Source organism: Pinus tabuliformis, chromosome 5_2, assembly GCF_031772625.1.
Source record: "Pinus tabuliformis cultivar Carrire ecotype Pingquan chromosome 5_2, CPIR1, whole genome shotgun sequence".
Lineage (NCBI taxonomy): Eukaryota > Viridiplantae > Streptophyta > Pinopsida > Pinales > Pinaceae > Pinus > Pinus tabuliformis.
In genome coordinates this window covers 445,227,029-445,246,722 of record NC_142306.1, presented here as the reverse complement: position 1 = coordinate 445,246,722, position 19,694 = coordinate 445,227,029, and the positions used below count along the sequence as shown (strand labels likewise).

Genomic DNA, 19,694 nt, shown 5'->3' with positions numbered 1-19,694 from the left:
TTAAATAAATAAACGTATTCTTATTTCAATAATAATAATATGTTATCATAAATCACATTAAATGATTCAAAACACACCGGAAAAATTTTGATAATATTATTTTTACTGATTTATTTATTCATTTTCATAATATGTTTTACAAAATATGTTAATATCACATTGATTACCTTTCCATTCACTCTCACATTCAAAACAAAGATAATCTTTATGTAACCTCCAACCTAATAAACCACCAATGGATGCAGATCTCCACGGCTCCCATGAGAATGTAGGCGTGTTATCGGCAGAGTACAGTTAAATTTGAAGTGGCTCCACCCGAAAAAGACAGATATCCATAAAGGTAGGAAAGTCATCCACATGGCATTTTGGAGGCGGGTCAAGCAACCAAAAAGAAATGCCATGCTTGTCAATCTTCTAGAAAAAATTTGAATAACAAAATGCAAAAGATTCAGCCCATTAAAGGTTTAGGTAAAAGTCTTGCAATATTTTAGTGCTGAAGATTGTAGTCACATAATTTGGGAGGATTGTTTAAGCCACGGAGACGTCCGAGTTATGTGACTTTGAAGGTCGTTTCTAACGGGTTTTTGGCAGGTTCTTGGTAGTTGTGGGGATATATTGTGGTCAAATACAAATTAGGCCTGGAAGGGAGCGCCCAAGCTTATTTGGGTCTGATCAGCAGCACATTACAGAGTCTTCCCTGCTGCAAAGTTAACCTGAACAGGTAAAGTATGCCTTTTCTTACAGAAGATTGTGTCCTCTGTTACTCGCTGGATTGATCTTTTGACAGAGTCATCCTCCTGGTGTTTTCTCTTAGCTTTTATGTCAAAGATGGATTGGGTATATGATTTCAATGTGCTTTCACATGCAAGGTTGAGATGATCATTTGAATTTCAGGAGTTCTTAAAGGTGATCTTAGCTTTCATACAAGTTTTTTCAATTAAGTTTCAAATTGGGTTTTAGAAACATAATGGGTTGATTGAATAAACGAATGAAATGGCCTGATTTAAGAAAGGAATATAAGCTCTAAATTTGAGCAGTAGAAATTAGATGGGCTGATTTAATGAAAGCTTTTGTATTTTAATACAAGTACTGAAGTGGGCCTTTGGTTTGATAATTTAACTGCCAGATTGCACTGGGCATTTACTGGAGTAGTTTTGAAGTGATTTTTGGGCATTTTGTTTTCAATATCATTGATAATACAAGGCCTGTATGGCATCTATAAGTATCAAATTTGGGACCAATGTCTGGAATGTGTTTCTGAACTGATGCAGGGGCTGTGTTGGGCTTTTTATTCTATTGTGGTGACAATAACAAGGTCTGAATCGGGTAATTGGATTTTCTTTTGAACTCTGGTGCAGGGGCTGGGTTGGTCTTTTTATTTCAGTCTGGTTTCAATGAACAAGGTCTGAATTGGATAATTGGAACTTCTTTTGGTGCTAAATTTCAAGGGCCTTGTATGGTGTTGGATCAATCTCTTGAACTAGATTGATTTAAGTGTCTTCAGAAGTGAATTTTCAGTACAACGGTTGAATTGGTTATTTGGAACATCTGGTGCCCTTGAATCCGTTGTTTCTCATTTTTATTCGGTTTCCATGCATGAGGTTAGTCTCTTAAAGAAGTTTTTAGTACAAGGGCTCAAACTGGGTGCTTGATTTTACTGTGGTTTTTAGTCCAGGCCTGAAATAAGCGTCTGATTTTCTATGAGTTCTGAAGTGGGTTTTATTTTCACAGTGGCCTTTACGGATGGTCTGAATTGGGCACTTGAAACATCCTGTGTTTAATTTAATTGCGCTCATATGTCCTGGATCCATGTCCAAGGGTGATTTTTATCTGAATTTGGTTTTCTGTTGAGATTCAAGTGAAACTTTGATTCGACAAATTCCTATATGGATTTTGGTTCAAATTGAATTTGAAGGAAACATTTGAATTTGGATTGTGAAATGGGCGTTTGGTTCGGTTTTTTCCGAAATGGGTTTTCTTTTAATGGTGGATTTTAGCGCGGAATTGGGATTTGTGCATTCCAAATAATTTTCGGTACTTTTGAATATGTGAAATAGGCATCTGGCTTTGGTTATTTCTGAAATTAGATTTTGTTTTCACAGTGGACTGTTTTAGCTCAGAATTTGCATTTATGTATCCCAAAAATTTTCAGTGCTCATATTCTTTGTTTTTTCTGTGTTCCGTGTTTCACAGTGGTCAACCCTTTTTAGTTTTAGGCTGAAGCGCGTACTTGATTTCAATGACTTCTAGAGTGATTTGTTTAATCCCAAGGTTTTAGATAGGTATCTGATGTCATTTCCTGATATCATTTTTTCGTCACAGGCAATGGCAGACAATCAAGAACAGTCGTCAACCATTGATTCCGCTGTCAATGCTGTGGTGGACAAGCCATCAGAACTGCCAGCTCTAGCACATGTGGAGGATGCACCAGAGCATGTTCCACCACACCTGCATAGGCATGGATCGGGGAATATTACACCTCCCCCGCATAGGCTCTTCCGTAGGCAGAGGACTTTGCGTGAACTTTTTGGTGGGGGCAAAGGTAAGTAGTCTATATATGCAGAAATATTCCAAAATTGGAACTGTCATGTTTACAGTTACGGTCACTCTGCTAGAAAGTTTCTGTAAAATTATATATGTCCTTTCATTCAAGTTTAGTAATATGATTTGCCTTCCATTTATGTTGGTCAAGGAGATTTTCCTCTTCTCATGCCCTGGATGGATACGTCATTCTTTTGTATCAGGAGTGATAGTTGTGTAAATAGACTCCATAGGATTTGATTCGTGACTGCTATTTCAAGATTTCCATCTACATAACTACTTGACCAAACCTACTTCCTGAATATGAGCAGTTGACTTCGAAGTTTACAAATGTTTCTTAAAAAGTTCCTGATTCTCTGGCCCCATCTGTAAAATACTCCATTTACATCATGATCTCCTAGGGCCTTGTCCTATCCATTAGGCATCTTGCAGGCAATCAGCTAATGAGACTGGTGCGAGCCACTGGTAATACCACCGCTTCTTACATTGTTAGAACTGTACATTTTCATTATAAAATCATTTTGTTCTGATTGGAACTGGAGCCCAGAATCTTCCAGGATTTCCCTATGGTGCCCAATGATTTAGAGTTCTAGTTGTTCTGCCTCTGATCGAGGTCGAGTCAATATCCATCTTTTGGCTGAAGTGTTTGGTTGACTAAAAGTTGGTACATGTCAACCGGTGCTTATTTAATCACTGTCACTGCCTGAAGTTGATGGGACTTCTAACTAATCTTCTGTTGCTTCCGCATTCTGTTTTTAGGTGCTCTTCTTGTTCTTGCATCCGCATTTTTATACTGCTCTGTTTCACTGTGTACTCTCTTCTCTTGGTTGTTCCTGGGAACTTCTGTGTGTTCTTGGGAACATAGTTGTCTTCTGCTAATCACTGGACGATTCCCAAGTCTCCTGCAGTTTGTTTGCTTTTTTGTGTGACTAGGTTTAGTCTAAGCCGGGGCCAGTCTGCTTATTGGATGGAAGAAGAACGATCAACCCACATTGGGATGCTTATCACCAGGATTGTGAGAGAAGCTCGGCCGAGCTTGGATGGATTGTGAGAAGCTCTGTTGAGCTTGAATAATCCTTGGTATAGTTTTAATCCCCCGAGGTAGCTTCCATCCTCAATCCCTGCCCATGAAGTTTGAACCTGAGACCTGGTGGGATTAAAACCCAACCCACGGTTGCAGTTTGTCTGCTTTTTGGTATTAAAGTGTTTGCTGTGTGGCTTCCAAGTGATTCCACTGGGAAACTCTACCACTATTGCAAGTTCATCTGGATAGCCAGTAGATCAGTTTATTGTGGTTACCTGATTCTGGGATGTGTTAGTTGCTTATCTATTTTAGAACCCATCTTCACTGTTGTTTTTTCAATCTATTTTACAGTTTACTCTGAAGTTCAGTGTCCTGCTTGCTTTATAGTAGACACATCTTTTTATTCTAAAAAAGTCCATCTGACCCTGCTTACTTTATTTTATATCAGAGAACTGTTTGCTGACATAGCCAAAAGTTTACCATAATAAGCCATGATTTTCAGTTCCATCTACATGTCTGTGTTTTGATACTTTGCTTATTTTTGATAGCTGCGGACGTGATCCTGTGGAAGAAGTGGACCATATCTGCTGGAATCCTTGTTGGATCAACTGTTTCATGGGTGTTGTTTGAGTGGTCCGGATACAGACCACTCTCCCTCATTTCAAATGTGCTGTTACTTTTGATTGCAATATTATTTATATGGGCAAAAGTTGCAGATATCCTTAAAAGGTGAGGGGTTTTAAATTTTTATCTGTTTTCCATCGTCACTTTGTTCTGGTTTACCAGTAATAAATGTTCATTAAGTACAGATTTCTGCACATGCAGACCACCTCCACCTCTCCCGGGATGGATATTGTCTGAAGAAATGGTAAACAGTACTGCTGAATCTGTTCGCCTTAGGATTAACAGGACACTTGCAGCGGCACATGATATTGCCCTCGGCAAAGATTTCAGCCTTTTTGCAAAGGTAAAAGCATCAGGACAATTTGTTAGAACATGAAGATATTTGTGGTTTGGCTTATGCAAATTAATTTGGCGTTACTTGTAGGTGGTTGCCTTCTTATATTTCTTGTCGACTGTCAGTAGTTGGTTTGACCTCATCACACTTCTGTACATCAGTAAGTTTGGATAATCCATTAATTCTGAACTTTATGTAAACGCTTTCTTCTCTTCTATCCAACTTCTTTTCTTGGTTGGTGAGTTCTTTGTCAGTCTATTAGCTTGTTTTATTGATTAACCTGTTTTGTTTTGCATATTATCTTGTTCTATTGGTTAACCTGTTGTGTTTTGCATATTGTCTGTTCTATTGTTTAACCTGTATTGTTTTGCATACCTCCCACAGTTGTCCTGGCTGTCATCACAGTTCCTGCTCTGTACGACAATTATGGGGATCATATAGATAGATATGCTTCAATTGTTGAGCAGGAATTCATAAAGCATTACAAGAAATTCGATGAAAGTGTTATTCGCAGGATTCTCCCTCTTCTCTCAGGGGAGAAGAGCAGTGATTCAAAGGAGAAGAAGAAGATGTAGAGAGTCCAGTGAATTTAATGCATGACACGCCTTCAAACTGAAATAACAGGATTGGTGCAGATGAATTAAGCTCTTGATAGATCCAGAGGCGAAATAATTATCGTTTATTAAATTGGAGCCTCAACAAATTTGTGATTCTTTTGAAATAATAATAGCTTCGACTTAGTACATCCAATTTTTCTAGTAAATCTAATAAATTGCTTCCTGTATTATAACTTCGGCAGCAGCTGCCAAACTTGAATGCTCGGCTAAATGCTCTATGAAGGGAAAAAACAGTGACAGAACCTGATCAAATCTGGAAAAGAAATGACAAATCATATAGAAGCTGGACAATTCAACCCAATTGAACATTCGGTTGTTATGGACAAAAATTGCAGTTTGTTACATTAAAGCTACTAGATGATTTTTTTTCAAATCAAGCCATTGTATCAGACAAGCGTGTTTCTCCCAAACATGTTGGTCCGTCCGAAATCCATTTTAACCAACAAACTTGCATTAAGGAAAAAAACTCTGCAAACAGTATTGTTCTTCAGAATCCAACTTTATAGTGAAATGACATATTATTTACAAACCTATGTTGTTCCACTTAATTTAGTGCAGTGCAGGGATAAGCATGCACGCCACAGTACGTGCCCAATTCCAATTAACCTGCACGTTCATGTTAATTCCCCCTGTACACTTGTTAATTCAAACGTTTTCCATCGGCAGGACATAGGTTCCACACCAGAAAGCATTGTTCTTGAAACTTGCATCTAGGTTTGAAACTTGTTTATTTGTCTTGCAAGGAGCATTTGTTCTCCAGAATAGGGACTCCATCTAAGTTTGAAACTTGGTTTATTTGTTTAGCAAGGCTTGTGGGCTGTTGCGTTAGGTTCAGGAGTAGGGTTGGAATTTCAAAACAGACTTACCTGTTAAATTTGACAGTTTCAGTTTTCACACATCTGGGGCTAGTTTTCACAATTTCAATGAAGAACCTTGCCGGCCTTGTAAAATTGGGCAAATCACCTTGACGGTCTTGTAAAATTGGGCAAATCACCTTGACGGTCTTGTAAAATTGGACAAATCACAATTTGCTTTTCAAATTCCATCCCTGTTCAGGAGTATAGTGGCAGTCTCTGTCTCACTGACTCAATCCCAAATCTCTTTGGTGACAACAAATAGCAGGTTTACCAATTTTCTCCAGATGACAAGTAGTAGCCTCTGTGACAACAAATAGCAGGTTTACCAATTTTCTCCAGATGACAAGTAGTAGGTCTACCAATTTTTTCTATTAAAAAAGAAAAATAAATAAATAAATTTTGATAAAAACACCAAAGATGAAAAAGAAAAGAAAAGAAAAATGCTATCCACTGTCCATCCCATCCCATGTGCCTTGTGATCCTCCCTACGCTTTGGAAATTCAAACCTTTTCCAATCCAATACTAGTTGGAATCATATGATTTAAATTAATACATATAGAAAATTTAACAAGTTTATCAAAGTAATTTTTTCAAACGATGTTAATTTCACAACATTACATGGTCCTCTCATAAAATTATAGAGTGTTAAAGCCAAGTTCATTTTTCTTAGATTAACTTTGACAAATAATAATGGACGAACATTTTTCTTAGATAATTTTGACAGATAATAAATGGACAGACTTTTGGGTTGAATAATTATAAAACCATGAGGCCAATTCCAATTTTCTTATCACCCAAGGGTGAACACTGGTTCTTTTGCATCAGCCCAATCTTGTTGGCAGTTCGTTGAACTGCTTATGCTTATAAAATTTAGTTAGTGAGCTCTGAGGTCACATAGTGGACAAACAAATTTAATAAAAAGGTTGCTGAGGTCACATAGCGGACAAACAAATTTAGTAAAAAAATTGAGTGAATCATATTTTATTTAGTTGTATTAAACAAAATTTGGAATCATATTCCATATTTTGGTAAAGTAGGAGAAACAAATTTAATAAAAAAGCTAGGACCAATCCTATTTTTTTAAAGTTGGGTTTTAATCATAATAATCAATTATTGAGTATTTATAATCAACTACTACATCTACACGAAGCAGGGCAATCCCATTTAATGGTGACAATTACACAAAGCGTCATGTTCTTTTTGTTGCTTCTGTTAAAGCAAAGTTACACAGGATGACACATTTAAGAATAGTGAATTTATTCAAATTAAGAATATGTCACAAAACTACACCGTGCTGACACATTTAAGAATTATGTCTTTTTGGGAAATTATGACAAACAAATAATGAGTTAAAACAAGTTATACTATCTTGACATACTCACGAATCAGGTCCTTTCATAATGATGTATTTAAGAATTTTTTTTTTAATAAAATAATGATAAACCAAACCAATTTCATGAAGACATATTTAAGAATATATTTAAACAAGGTTTTTCGGTAGAAATCATATGATAGAATTTTCTGGTCGACGCGTTTCGAACAAACAAATTAGGACTTAAAACAAAACAAGTTACATCCGAGTAATTTGTTTTTTTAAATAAATATTAAGAACCAGAACCGTAATTACGAAATTAAACTAATTTGTTTTTTTAAATAACCGTAAGAACCGTAATTACGAAATCCGAGTAATTTGTTTTTTTAAATAAATATATATTTAATTTTTTTTCAGGAGTGGTTCACGAAGTGACAGTCCCTGGCAGATATATCCAAAAGGATTTACTTGCCGATTTATACTCCAAGGGTGTTGAGGAGATGTGGCAGATTTACCCCCAAAGATTTACTTGCTAGTTTATACTCCAAGGGTGTTGAGGAGATGGGGCAGATCTCTGCCTAGATCTACCCAAAAAGATGGATTTACTTTACTTGCCCCTTTATACTCCAAGGGTGTTGAGGAGATGTGGCAGATCTACCCAAAGGGATTTACTTGCCCCTTTATACTCCAAGGGTGTTGAGTAGATGTGGCAGATCTACCCAAAGGGATTTACTTGCCCCTTTATACTCCAAGGGTGTTGAGGAGCTTGGATTTACTTGCGGGCGGTTTATACTCCAAAGGTGAGATTTGACCCCCCTAACTTCCCAATTGGAAAAGTACTTAGCAAAGGAAACTTGACCAATTGAGCTATCCCTTTAAACATAAATATATGTTTAATAATTATAATAAAATATTTAATATTTTTTTGGTTAAAATTAACATTCACTTTATGAAGTAATAACTTATTTTATAAATTTATTTAATACAATTTAAAAATCAACTACATATATATATAAAATTAATTTAATTAATTTAATTTCAATTCCATAAAAAATAAATTTATTTAGTGTAATTTAAAATTCAACTCCACATATATATGAAATAAATTTAATTTCAATTCCATAAAACAATAACACAGGACTATGAAATTAGATCCAGTTAATCTAATTTTAATTTTAATAATTTTTATCAATGAAATAAATGTGTAAGATTTATAATTTCAATGAAATAAATGTGTAAGATTTTATAATTTCAATGACATAAATATGTAAAATTTTATAATTTCAATTCTATAAAGCAATAACATATGCCTATGAAATTAGATTTAGTTAATCTACTTTTAATTTCAGTAACTTTTACTAAGATTTTATGATTTCAATTTCATAAAACAATAACATGACATAGGCATGAAATTATATTTAGTTAATTTAATTTTAATCTCAATTCCACACAGTAATAACATGACATATGCATATGAAATCTGATTTAGTTAATTTAATTTTAATCTCAGTAACTTTTATCAATGAAATAAATAGGTTAGATTTTTATTTTTTAAGGGTAATTGATAAATAGGTAAGGAGTAGTTTTCTTCAATACTAATACTTATTTTTTATAAATTACTACACTGGGTTAACAAGTTTTCAAAAAATAAAACTCATTTTCACAAATAAACATGTAAAAAATATTAATTTCACATATAAAATGAAAATTTGTGACTTTTATAAAAACAAACTAGTTAATATTCAAAATATATTATTTTTGTCAAAGCAAATTAGTTATAAATTTTAACAAGTTTTCAAAAAATAAAACTCACTTTCACAAAAAAAAAATGTGTAAAAAATATTAATTTCAAATATAAAATGAAAATTTTGTGACTTTGATAAAAGAAAACTAGTTAATATTCAAAATATATTATCTTTGTCAAAGCAAATTAGTTGAAATATTAAAATCAATATTTGTACCTTTTATATCTTTTTAATACTCAAAATATATACATTTTTAAATTAAAATATTAACAATATTTTAAAATATTTTAAAGATATTGCATGGTTTCTCATCTTTTTATATTTTGATTATATTTAAATTTTAAATTAAATAATTAAATATATACTTTTTAAATTAACATATATAAGCAATATTTAAAAAATCAAAAGTAATTATTAAACATTTAGCGTTGTAATGTAAAGTTCTATTTTCATCCTTCAAATTCCTTGGAACAACATTCCCCAAAAGTAATGATCAAATACTTAGCCTTTTAATGTAAAGCTCTATATTCATTTTTCAAATTCTTTGGAACAACATTCTCTACTATTGTCACTTCTCAAAACAACTTTTTGGGCATGTCTTAAAATTTTAAACATCTGTGTTTTCTAACTTTGTTTTTAGTACATTAACCCAAACTAACCGTAGAAATTATTAATAAAGTGATCAAATAGGTTTATTAATCTAAGTACCTTTTATATAGTAGTTCTAACACCTCCATCTTATTGGTCAATCAAAATAAAGACATCCCTATATTACTTTTTAAATAAACAAATTCTCATAAATTAGCTTTGATGTTTTCCAAGTTGACTTTGCAACCATGTATGTTAATGCCATTGACAAACAACATAGCTTGTATAGTGTGCCAATACACACCCCTTTTGTCACAATATTTCCTCGCTTGATCATAGAAAAATACTCTCCCTTCGCTAAAAGTGAAGTTTTCCATAAAGTTAGAATGTGAAATATGTAAAAAATTCCTTCGTTTGACTTCAACCACAAGATTTTGGTAACTCCTTTATTATCAATTTGATGGCATGGCACACATTGTCACCCAAATGGACTTTCCCTAAATCAATCTTTTGATAAGAAGAAAGTCACTCTTTTTGTGGAGTTCCATGTAAAAATTACTCTTAAGTTATTGAACCTTAACATTTAGAAAGATGTCCTAGTTGATGTCACACTGTTCATCTACAATACAAATTGATGATTGGATCTTACACATTTTCTAGGCCTTTATATATTCCTTACACTTCTTAAGTGACCCTTCCAATTCAAAAATGTGTTCTAGTTGTTGTCACAAATCATGTTTCATTTATCGATGCATTGTTCACCTACAAAGTCAAATGTTGGATCTTACATTTCTTAAGTCACTCTTACAAAAATTCTGCAACTTCACATTCTACATAATTTTCATTCATTTCCTTATTCTTTGACACCAATGGGGATGTCAATAATCTAGGTAATAAAAATATTCATTTACTGGAGAATAACACATTTTTCTTGTAATCTAAAAAGTCATTAAATTTGGTCAAGCCTTAATCATGAAGAAGCAACCATCCAAAAATATTGACTTTAATAATTACAAGTTGGCCAACCAACATTTTCACGTCATTCATATGACTAGCTTGTATTTTTTCTTCTCACATCTTCATTGTCACAAACATATTGTAAGTAGAGCTTGTCCATGGCATTGTGATCTCATACAATCCCCACAAGGTTACCACATGTTTATGGTTGTATTCACTTTGGGATAATTACCTCAATTAATCCTTATAAACAAATCATGAGAGTATCCCTTTCTCTATCATTTAGTTTCTCCCGATCTCCATCCCACCTGTGCTTTAATTTGGCCCTTATACAAAGATCTGAATCTCATTTTTATTAATTTATCTCCATTTCAGCTTCTAAATATTCAACATTTTTCCATCAAATATTCTTACCACCCTTGCATTCATCTTGAATGCTAGATTTTCTATTAATGCTTTACTTTGACTGAATCATGAAGTCTCTATATTTTTGCAAATCCAATTTTATTATTGTCATTATTAATGCTCAGAGTATCATTTCCGCTCAAATCTCCAAAACTATTACAAAGCTTTGGTATTGTTATAACAAAATCTAGCACTTTAGTATAAAGCCTCACTAGGTGATCTAGACAATGTGCAACAATGGGAGTATCATCTCTGTCACCTTAGCAATCACTTCCCTTGTTTTAGTGATTGACACAATCCAATACAAGGGTGGATTCCCTAGTATATATTAGGAATCAAATAACCCCATTAAATTAAGGTAAGTGCCCCTTAAGCGTTATACAATGATTTACCACTAAGGAATAAGAAGCAACTAGGGTTTAAGGTGGATCTGTAGGTGTTATAAACATATTTGGGCACTGCAACCCCAATCACATATGTCAATAAACCAAGGGCTCTCAAACCCCTAAAAGTGTTGTTTCATACCCTAAAGGATCAAGGTCAACTGATTACATCATTTCCTAGAAGTTCTCCCTGAAAAACTGCTCAGAACTGGTCAAAACTAGACCATACACACTGCTCCATGCTGAGGGTGTGATGCATCTCACCTTCTACACACAAAGGGTGCAATGCATACTGAAAATCCCTTCTGTAGGGTGCGATGAGCGAGAGCAGACAAATGGAAAAGGCAGTTTGCTAGGTGAAAACTCAGAGAATCTTCTAGAAACTGCTCATATGACACTTGCCTCTTTGAATTCACCCAGGGATGAGTAAGAGATCATGAAATATCTAAGTGGAACCAAGAACTATCAGTGAAATGACACTAATCAAAATCCCAGAAGCTAACTCACTCCCCTGCAAACATCTATATATGGATCCCTCATCCTAGAGATCCAAAGGCTGGAATTTTGTAATTTGTAAGGAAGTGCTGTTGGTTTCTCTTTGAGACATTGTATTGTTGGGTGATCTTGCTTTTTATGAGGTGAAGAGGGCTTTCATGCTGGGAGGATGATGCTGGATCAGACAACTGGGTTGTAATCCTCTCTTCTACTACTTCTATCAATAAAGCTATTTGAGTTTTCCTCCATATACTTGTATATTTCTGAATCTTGTATTTGTGTATGCATTTGTATGGTTAATGTACATCTGATTCTACATTGTTTATGGTTATAGATCTCTATGTTTTGATGGTATTTTGCTGCTTTGACTCTACAGGTGTTCTTTGAAGCAGGAAAAGTGAGAAGCGAGTGGTGAAGCTCTATCAAAGGAGAGAGGAAACAAGCAAGGAGCCAAGCGAAAGACTAAGGTTGGTACTCTCTGCTTCTCTCTCATCTATCTCTCATAAAGGAAAACACAAGTTACTTTGAATTGTTTGTTTCTAAGATAGCTACCCATCTTAGTGGGACTAGCAGCTCTGAATGGACACTAGTTTTCCCAGAAACAGTAGGTGATTTCTAGATTTGATTTAAAAGGGTCGTATGGCTCTTTTCAAGTCTTAGGTCAAACAATAAAAGCTCAAAGAAGGTCCCAAACATGCACACTCAAGTTAGTTGCAATAAACTAGCATGCAAAATCAATCATTGTAGCAATCAACTTTATTACATCAGTTTAGCCCCACAAACTATGATAATAAAGTGAAAAATGAGGGTAAATATAAGAGTAAACTAGAGAGTTAATTACAATAATATTTTTTTTGATTATTTAGGCATATAATATCAATTAAAACCCTAGACATCAATCCTAATTTAAGGTATTTTAATTGACATATTTGATTTTCAATATATTTCAAACAATTTCTAACCCTAGGATAATAACATAAAAGAAAATAAAATGCTGAAAATATATGATTTTTCTATGATTAAACCATCTAAAAAAAGTAAAGAAAATTGAATTTTAGACTAATGCCTTTTCCAATCTAGAGATAATGGAGTTAAGAAGTAACATAATTGAAATATTTGGAGTGGATTCAAGACTCAAAAGACTAGGGTAAGTCCACTCACTTATCCTTATGGTTTGAATCAAGGTTCTCAATCTCCAAAGATGAGATAAGGGAAAGATCCCACTCGCTACTTCCTCAATGTCTTGGAAGAAAGGTTTGCTTAGGAGGGACAATGAAAACAACATATTATGCCCACTTGCTTAATACCTAATTACCATTATCCATAAATAACAACCAAAATAAAATAAGTCCACTTACTAGGTTTATCATATACTCATCAAAGATTCACCATAATTCATCCATGAAAAGAGTGCAAAATCCACATCAACAAGTCCCCAAAGAAAGTTCCTCAACTAGTGCTTCATAGTGAATTAGACAAGAAAGTTCCTCAACTAGTGCTTCGTAATGAATTAGACAAGACTACAAATAATTCAAGAGAAGCATATCTCTCAAGTGGGCAATGATCCAAAGTGAGATGAATGCTTCACTAGTTATACTAGGCAAAACCAAGCAATTTACCTCAAATTAGGCTAAAATCCCTTGAAAACATAAAATCCATGATAAAAGGTGGATAGATCATCAAAATGACCCCCAAAGTAACCTCAAAGACGAAAATACTATGAAAAATTCAATCAAAAAGGGTAAAGCCTCAAGAAGGGTGATACAATCTTTGAGAGACACATCCCTCCTCAAAAGATGCAACAAATCATCAAAAGGTATGTCTCATTTTCCAAGGGTCGTGTCTCATAATCAAAAGGTTATTCCTTAATCCTAGTGTCTATTGAAGAATGTAACTGGTGTCCGTCTTCATAATTATATTTGAGCCATGATGTAATGTGTTCGTCAAAATAAAGAAAAAGATTTTATTATAAAAGAATTTGACTTATTAAAGCATGATGTTTGTGTTAGGTCCATATATTACTAGTGTAGCTCCCTTATTGTTATTATTAGTGTAGCCCCCTATTGTTATTGTTGTGCTCATGTAGACCCCATATTATTATTGTTTTGCCCTTACATTTTTATTTTTATGTAGGCTCTAATTATATTGTGACCCCTTAGACTCCTATGTATACCAAGGAGGTCTTGTCATTTGTATCATCCAAGAATTGCTTATTTATGTAATGTAAAGGAGGTCTCCCCCTCAAATAGGCTAATTTTTAAGTCATTGATCTATCTTCCTCTTTTTCTTCTCCTCCTTTTTTTTGTGAGCTGGTTGCATAACATTTGGTATTAGAGCTTTGGATTCTAGGGTTTCACTGCTTCAAACAGGTCATCTTGGAATTTTCATCATAATTTTTTTCTACGAATCTTCAGAACCTGAAATTTTGACCACGTGGAGCGAAAATATTGTGAACTTCATGCATACATTTTAGACCTTTGTTCGCTATATTTTTTGATATATGATCTGAAGAATTTAGGGTTTCTGCATGCTCTAGAATTCAGTCTCAAACAAATGACCTAGAGAAAATCACCATAAATTTATTTTTAAGCATCAGATTTGAATTTTGTAAAAAGTGATGGAAACAACACAAACTGTAGTTTCTTGTGTATTAATTTCAGGTATGAAGGTTGAAACAGGGACATGTGTCATATCGTAGAAGTTCGCTCTACTGAACCAATCCATAATCAGGTCATCATGGGAGATTTGGCATAAATTTATATTGAAGAATCCAATCTTGATATGACTTATTGATTTGAAAAGAAGAGTCAGAATGCTACAACAAAACCTAATTCAAACCTTGGAGAGCTGAAATTATAGAGATATAATGGTTTCAACATCAAGCTCCAAAAAAAAAGAAAAAAGGTGTGTATTTTTAAAATTTTCATAACTTTTGTTTGAAAAATCAGTTTGAAGTGATTCAAAGGGCATAGTGAAGAATATATATCATTATTTCCAATATGCCTCACAAAAAAAAATGGATACACCTAGTAAGAAACCAAAAATCTCTAATATGACACATGAAGAAGAGGAAGAAATGCAACATGATATATCAAAATTATGAGATCAAGTGCAACAAATTTCACTCTCACAAAGAGTAACCAAAAATGAATTGGAAGCAATGATGAATGTTAAGATGGATGGTTTAAAAGGGAACATGGATGGTTTAGAATAAAAAATAAAAAGGGAAATGGAAGGTTTGAAGGATGGTTTAGAAACAAAAATGGAAGGTTTGAAGGATGGTTTAAAAGAAGAAATGGAAGGTTTGAAGGAAGTTTTAACAAAGTTGCTACAAGAAATGCTTCCTAATGGTGATAAGGTATTCCATGAAATTCATGATGAGAACAAAATGAATGTTAATCATGATTTTAGAGACTCTAACTTTGGACTGAAGACCAACCACATTCTAAAGATTTATATGAGGAAGTTTGATGACAAGGATCTGGTACCATGGATACTACAGATGGAGCAAGATTTTGATCTACATAATATGAAACCCACAAAAAGGTACATATTTCATATTTATATTTAGGACCCAATCAGTTTGTATGGTATCAATGGCTTTGTTCTTGTAAACCACTTGTCACTTGGTCAATTTGTACAGAGGAAATGATATCACATTATGAGGATACAAAGAGAAGCACCTTCTTTAGCTAATTGATAAATCTCAAACAAAATCGTTCAATGGCGGAGCACATTGAGGACTTCCAAAAATTCAATATCAGGGTAACTGATATTCTAGAGGAGCACAGGATTGATTTATTCATAGGGGCTTCAAAGGATAACATCCAACATGAATTTTTCCTTAGGGAACCTGATTCATTGGAGAGGGCATTCAAGGTGGCAAGAAAATTTGAAAGAAAAATTATGGCAACAAGAAAGTCTACCACTCACAACTATAAAGATGCAAGTGTTGTTTCTCCTAGCCTTCCACAACCTACAAGGTTGACACCACAACAATTGGATGAAAAAAGAGAAAAAGGGCTTTGTTACAATAGTGATTGAAAATACCCTAAAGGTCGTGATAGAAAATATAGTAAAGATCATAAGTGTGCTGAGAATAAATTATTTTACATAGATTGTGAAGAGGAGGAAGAAAAGGAACAATAAACATCAAAAGAAGAGGATATACACCAGGAACCAACCCAAGAGAAAGAGAAATGTATCTAACCATATATTGTAATGCATTAATGGGAATTACCACTACTCAAACTCTCAAGATAGAAGGATATATCAAGAAAAAAAATGTAATAATGTTGATTGATTTTGGTGGTACCCATAATTTTATTCATTATAAGATAGCCAAGGAATTGAATTGTTTTCTATATCCAACACCAAAGTGTCAAGTGATGGTTGCAAATGGAGGAACTATAAATTGCTCTAGAAAGTGCCATAATATCAAGTTAACCACGAGGGAATATATATTAAATCATCCAATTATTTTGATTCCAATGGGCAGTGATGATGTTGTGCCAGGAGTCCAATGGTCACAATCTTTGGGGACGATAATTTTTAATTTTCAAGAACTTAATTTTTTTTTTTGGGAAGAAAAGGAAATTTAATTAAGGGGTATCACAGGGAAACCAAGGAAGATGATTGGATATAATGGCATGAAAAATCTTTTAAAGAAGGAACAACAGGTGTAATTGCACAATTATGCTCACTAGAGGTTCAACCATCGAAAACATCTATTTATCCAAGTCTGCAAAAAGTCTTGGACAATCATTCTAAGGTATTTGAGACTCCCAAAGGCCTCCCACCTATTTGTGATTATGCTCATGCTATTCACTTGATTCTAGGATGTGTTCCTCCAAACATCAGGCCTTACAGATACCCCTATGCCAAAAAATTGAAAAATTGAATGTATGGTTGTAGAAATTATAGATACTGGTATAATTCAATGTAGTCAAAGTTCTTTCTCTGCTCTAGTAGTATTGGTGCACAAGAAGGATGGATCATGGCGTATGTGTTCAGATTATAGGGAGCTCAACAAGATCTTTATTAAAGATAAATTTCCCATTACTATCATTGATGAATTATTGGATGAATTACATGGAGAAATTTACTTCACTAAGTTGGATCTTCGTTCAAGATATCATCAAATTAGAATGAAGACTAAAGACATTCTAAAAAAGACATTCAGAACTCATGAAGATCATTCTGAATTTTTGGTCATGCCTTTTGGCCTTACTAATGCACCTTCCACATTTCAAGCTTTGATGAATTCCATTTTCAAACCCTTAGAAAAGTTTGTGTTAGTATTTTTTGATGATATACTAATCTATAGAGAGTCTTGGAAGGGTCATATTCAACATGTTGATAGGGTTCTCAAACTATTGGAGGAGAAATAATTATATGCAAAAATCGACAAATGTTTCTTTGGAGTATATGAGGTGGAATATTTGGGTCATATTATATCTCATGAGGGTGTTAAGGTAGACCTCACAAAATTAAACCCATTAAGGAATGGAAAATCCCCACAACCCTAAAGAATATTTGAGGATTTCTTGGGTTAATGGGGTATTATCACAAGCTTGTTAATAATTATGGGAGAATAGTCATGCCTCTAACAACATTATTGAAGAAAGATGCATTTTCTTGGACTCTAGAAGCAACTAAGGCCTTTATAACATATTAAAGAGGTAATGTGTCAAGCACCCATCTTAGCTACACCAGACTTCACAAAAACATTTATTTTGGAATGTGATGCCTTAGGAAATGGAATTGGTGTTGTTTTAATGCAAGAAGCAAGACCCATTTCTTTTGAAATTCGTCTAATCAAGGGAAAGTATTTACACAAACCTATTTATGAGAGGGAAATGTTGGAAATACTACATGCACTAAAGCAATGACGACCTTACCTAATGGGAAGACACTTCAAGGTAAAAAAAGATGACGATAGTCTTAAATACATTTTGGAACAAATATTATCTTTAGAAAATCAGCAAAAATGGGTCACAAAGATGTTGGGTTATGACTTTGAAATCATCTACAAAAAAGGGAAGAAAAATGTTGTTGCAGATGCACTCTTAAGAAAGGATAAAGATGTGGAATCATTGCTCTATGTTAATTATATATCCAACTTGATTGGATAACTGAAGTAAGAGATGAATGGAAGAATGACGAAGAGGTGTGGAGCCTCATTCAAAAGTTATAGCAAGATTCTAGTACATATGATATATTTTATCTGGAAAAATGATTCATTATGGTACAAAGATCGCTTGTATCTCTGTAAGAATTCCCAACTCAAACATAAATTCTTTTGGAATTGCACACTTCCCCCTTAGGATGGCACTTAGTATTTTAAAAAACTTACCATAGGCTCAAGAAGAATTTTTTTTGGGATGGCCTTAAATTTGATATTCAGAAGTTTGTGGCAGAATGTTTGTTTTCCAACAAAATAAAGTTGAGACAATTAAGACCTCGAATCTATTACAAACTTTATCCATTCCAAGTCAGCGTTGGGAGGATGTCCCAATGGATTTCATCGCAGGTTTACCCAAGTTTGAAGGAAAGAGTGTCATCATGGTGGTAGTTGATAGAATTACTGAGTATGCACACTTTTGTGCATTATATCACCCTTTTAAATCCAATACAGTTGCTACTGCATTTATGGAAATAATTAAAAAGCTACATGGAAACCCAAAGATTATTGTAAGTGAAAAAGATCCCATTTTCACTGGAAATTTTTGGACATAATTATTTTCTTGTCTTGTTACTCAATTAGCTCATAGCTGATGGGAAAATTGAGATAGTGAAAAAATGTTTTGAAGGATGCTTCGTTTCTTTGTATATAATAAGCAAACATAATGGGTAAAGTGGTTACCTCTAGCTGAATTGTGGTGTAACACTTCCTTCCATACTATAACAAAAATGACCTGATTTATGGCACTTTATGGATATCATCCACCATCCATCACATCATCTTTAAGAGAAAATTCTAAGGTTCAAGCAATGGAAGATCACATCGAGCATCAACAACAAGTTCTCTAAATTTAGCATCGCATAGAAATAAGTTTTGATGTAGGCGACTGGGTATTTTTAAGGCTACAACCATCCAAACAAATGTCTCTCAAGCAAGCTAAGAAGGATAATAAATGATCACCCAAGTATTATGATCCTTACAAAGTGTTGCAAAATATTGGTACTATGGCATACAAATTAGAGTTGCCTGCATCTTCCTGAGTACACCCAGGTTTCCATGTTTCATGCTTAAAGAAGGTTATCAGTGACAATATCCCAGTTCAAACAATATTTCCAAAACTTGATGAAGAAGGAAAAATCATATTGGAGCCCAAAGCAGTCACAGAAACAAGAACCCGAAAACTACGAAATTAATCAATTTCAGAGTATCTCATTAAGTAGAAGAACTTACCCACTGAAGATTCCACATAGGAGGATGAGAATTTTATACAAAAGCATCTAGAACTACTCAAGTGTTGAGGAATTTTTTTTTTTTGAAGGAGAGGGGTGTGTTAGGTCCCTATATTATTAGTGTAGCCCCTTATTGTTATTATTGTACACTTACATTATTATTAATATGTAGGCTCTAATTATATTGTGGCCCCTTAGAGTCCTATATATACCAAGGAGGTCTTTTCATTTGTATCATCCAAGAATTTTTCATTTATGTAAGGTAAAGGAGGTTGTCCCCTCGAAGAGGCTAATTTTTAATTTGTTGATCTATCTTTTCTTCTCTTTTGTGAGTTGGTTGCATAACAACTTGGGTCAATGGTTTTTATGGAAAAAACTCCATTGTAGGCTTCCAGGGTT

At 33.9% G+C, this 19,694-nt stretch overlaps 1 protein-coding gene across 4 annotated transcripts; it reads left to right on the top strand.

Moving 5' to 3' along the window:
• Window positions 1-447: 447 nt before the first annotated feature.
• Window positions 448-5,592, top strand: LOC149159580 (reticulon-like protein B16). Of its 4 annotated transcripts, none has more exons than XM_089436516.1 (7): window positions 448-721; window positions 1,359-1,601; window positions 2,323-2,542; window positions 4,114-4,294; window positions 4,391-4,532; window positions 4,614-4,683; window positions 4,908-5,592. In XM_089436516.1, the coding sequence occupies exons 2-7, from the start codon at window positions 1,593-1,595 to the stop codon at window positions 5,096-5,098; spliced, it is 813 nt and encodes a 270-aa protein (XP_089292642.1). In that variant the 5' UTR covers window positions 448-721; window positions 1,359-1,592; the 3' UTR covers window positions 5,099-5,592. The 4 variants fall into 4 exon arrangements, with proteins under 4 accessions (XP_089292642.1, XP_089292644.1, XP_089292645.1 ...); XM_089436518.1 differs by lacking the exon at window positions 1,359-1,601 and adding an exon at window positions 1,272-1,326; XM_089436519.1 differs by lacking the exon at window positions 1,359-1,601 and adding an exon at window positions 815-906.
• The last annotated feature ends 14,102 nt before the right edge of the window (window positions 5,593-19,694 follow it).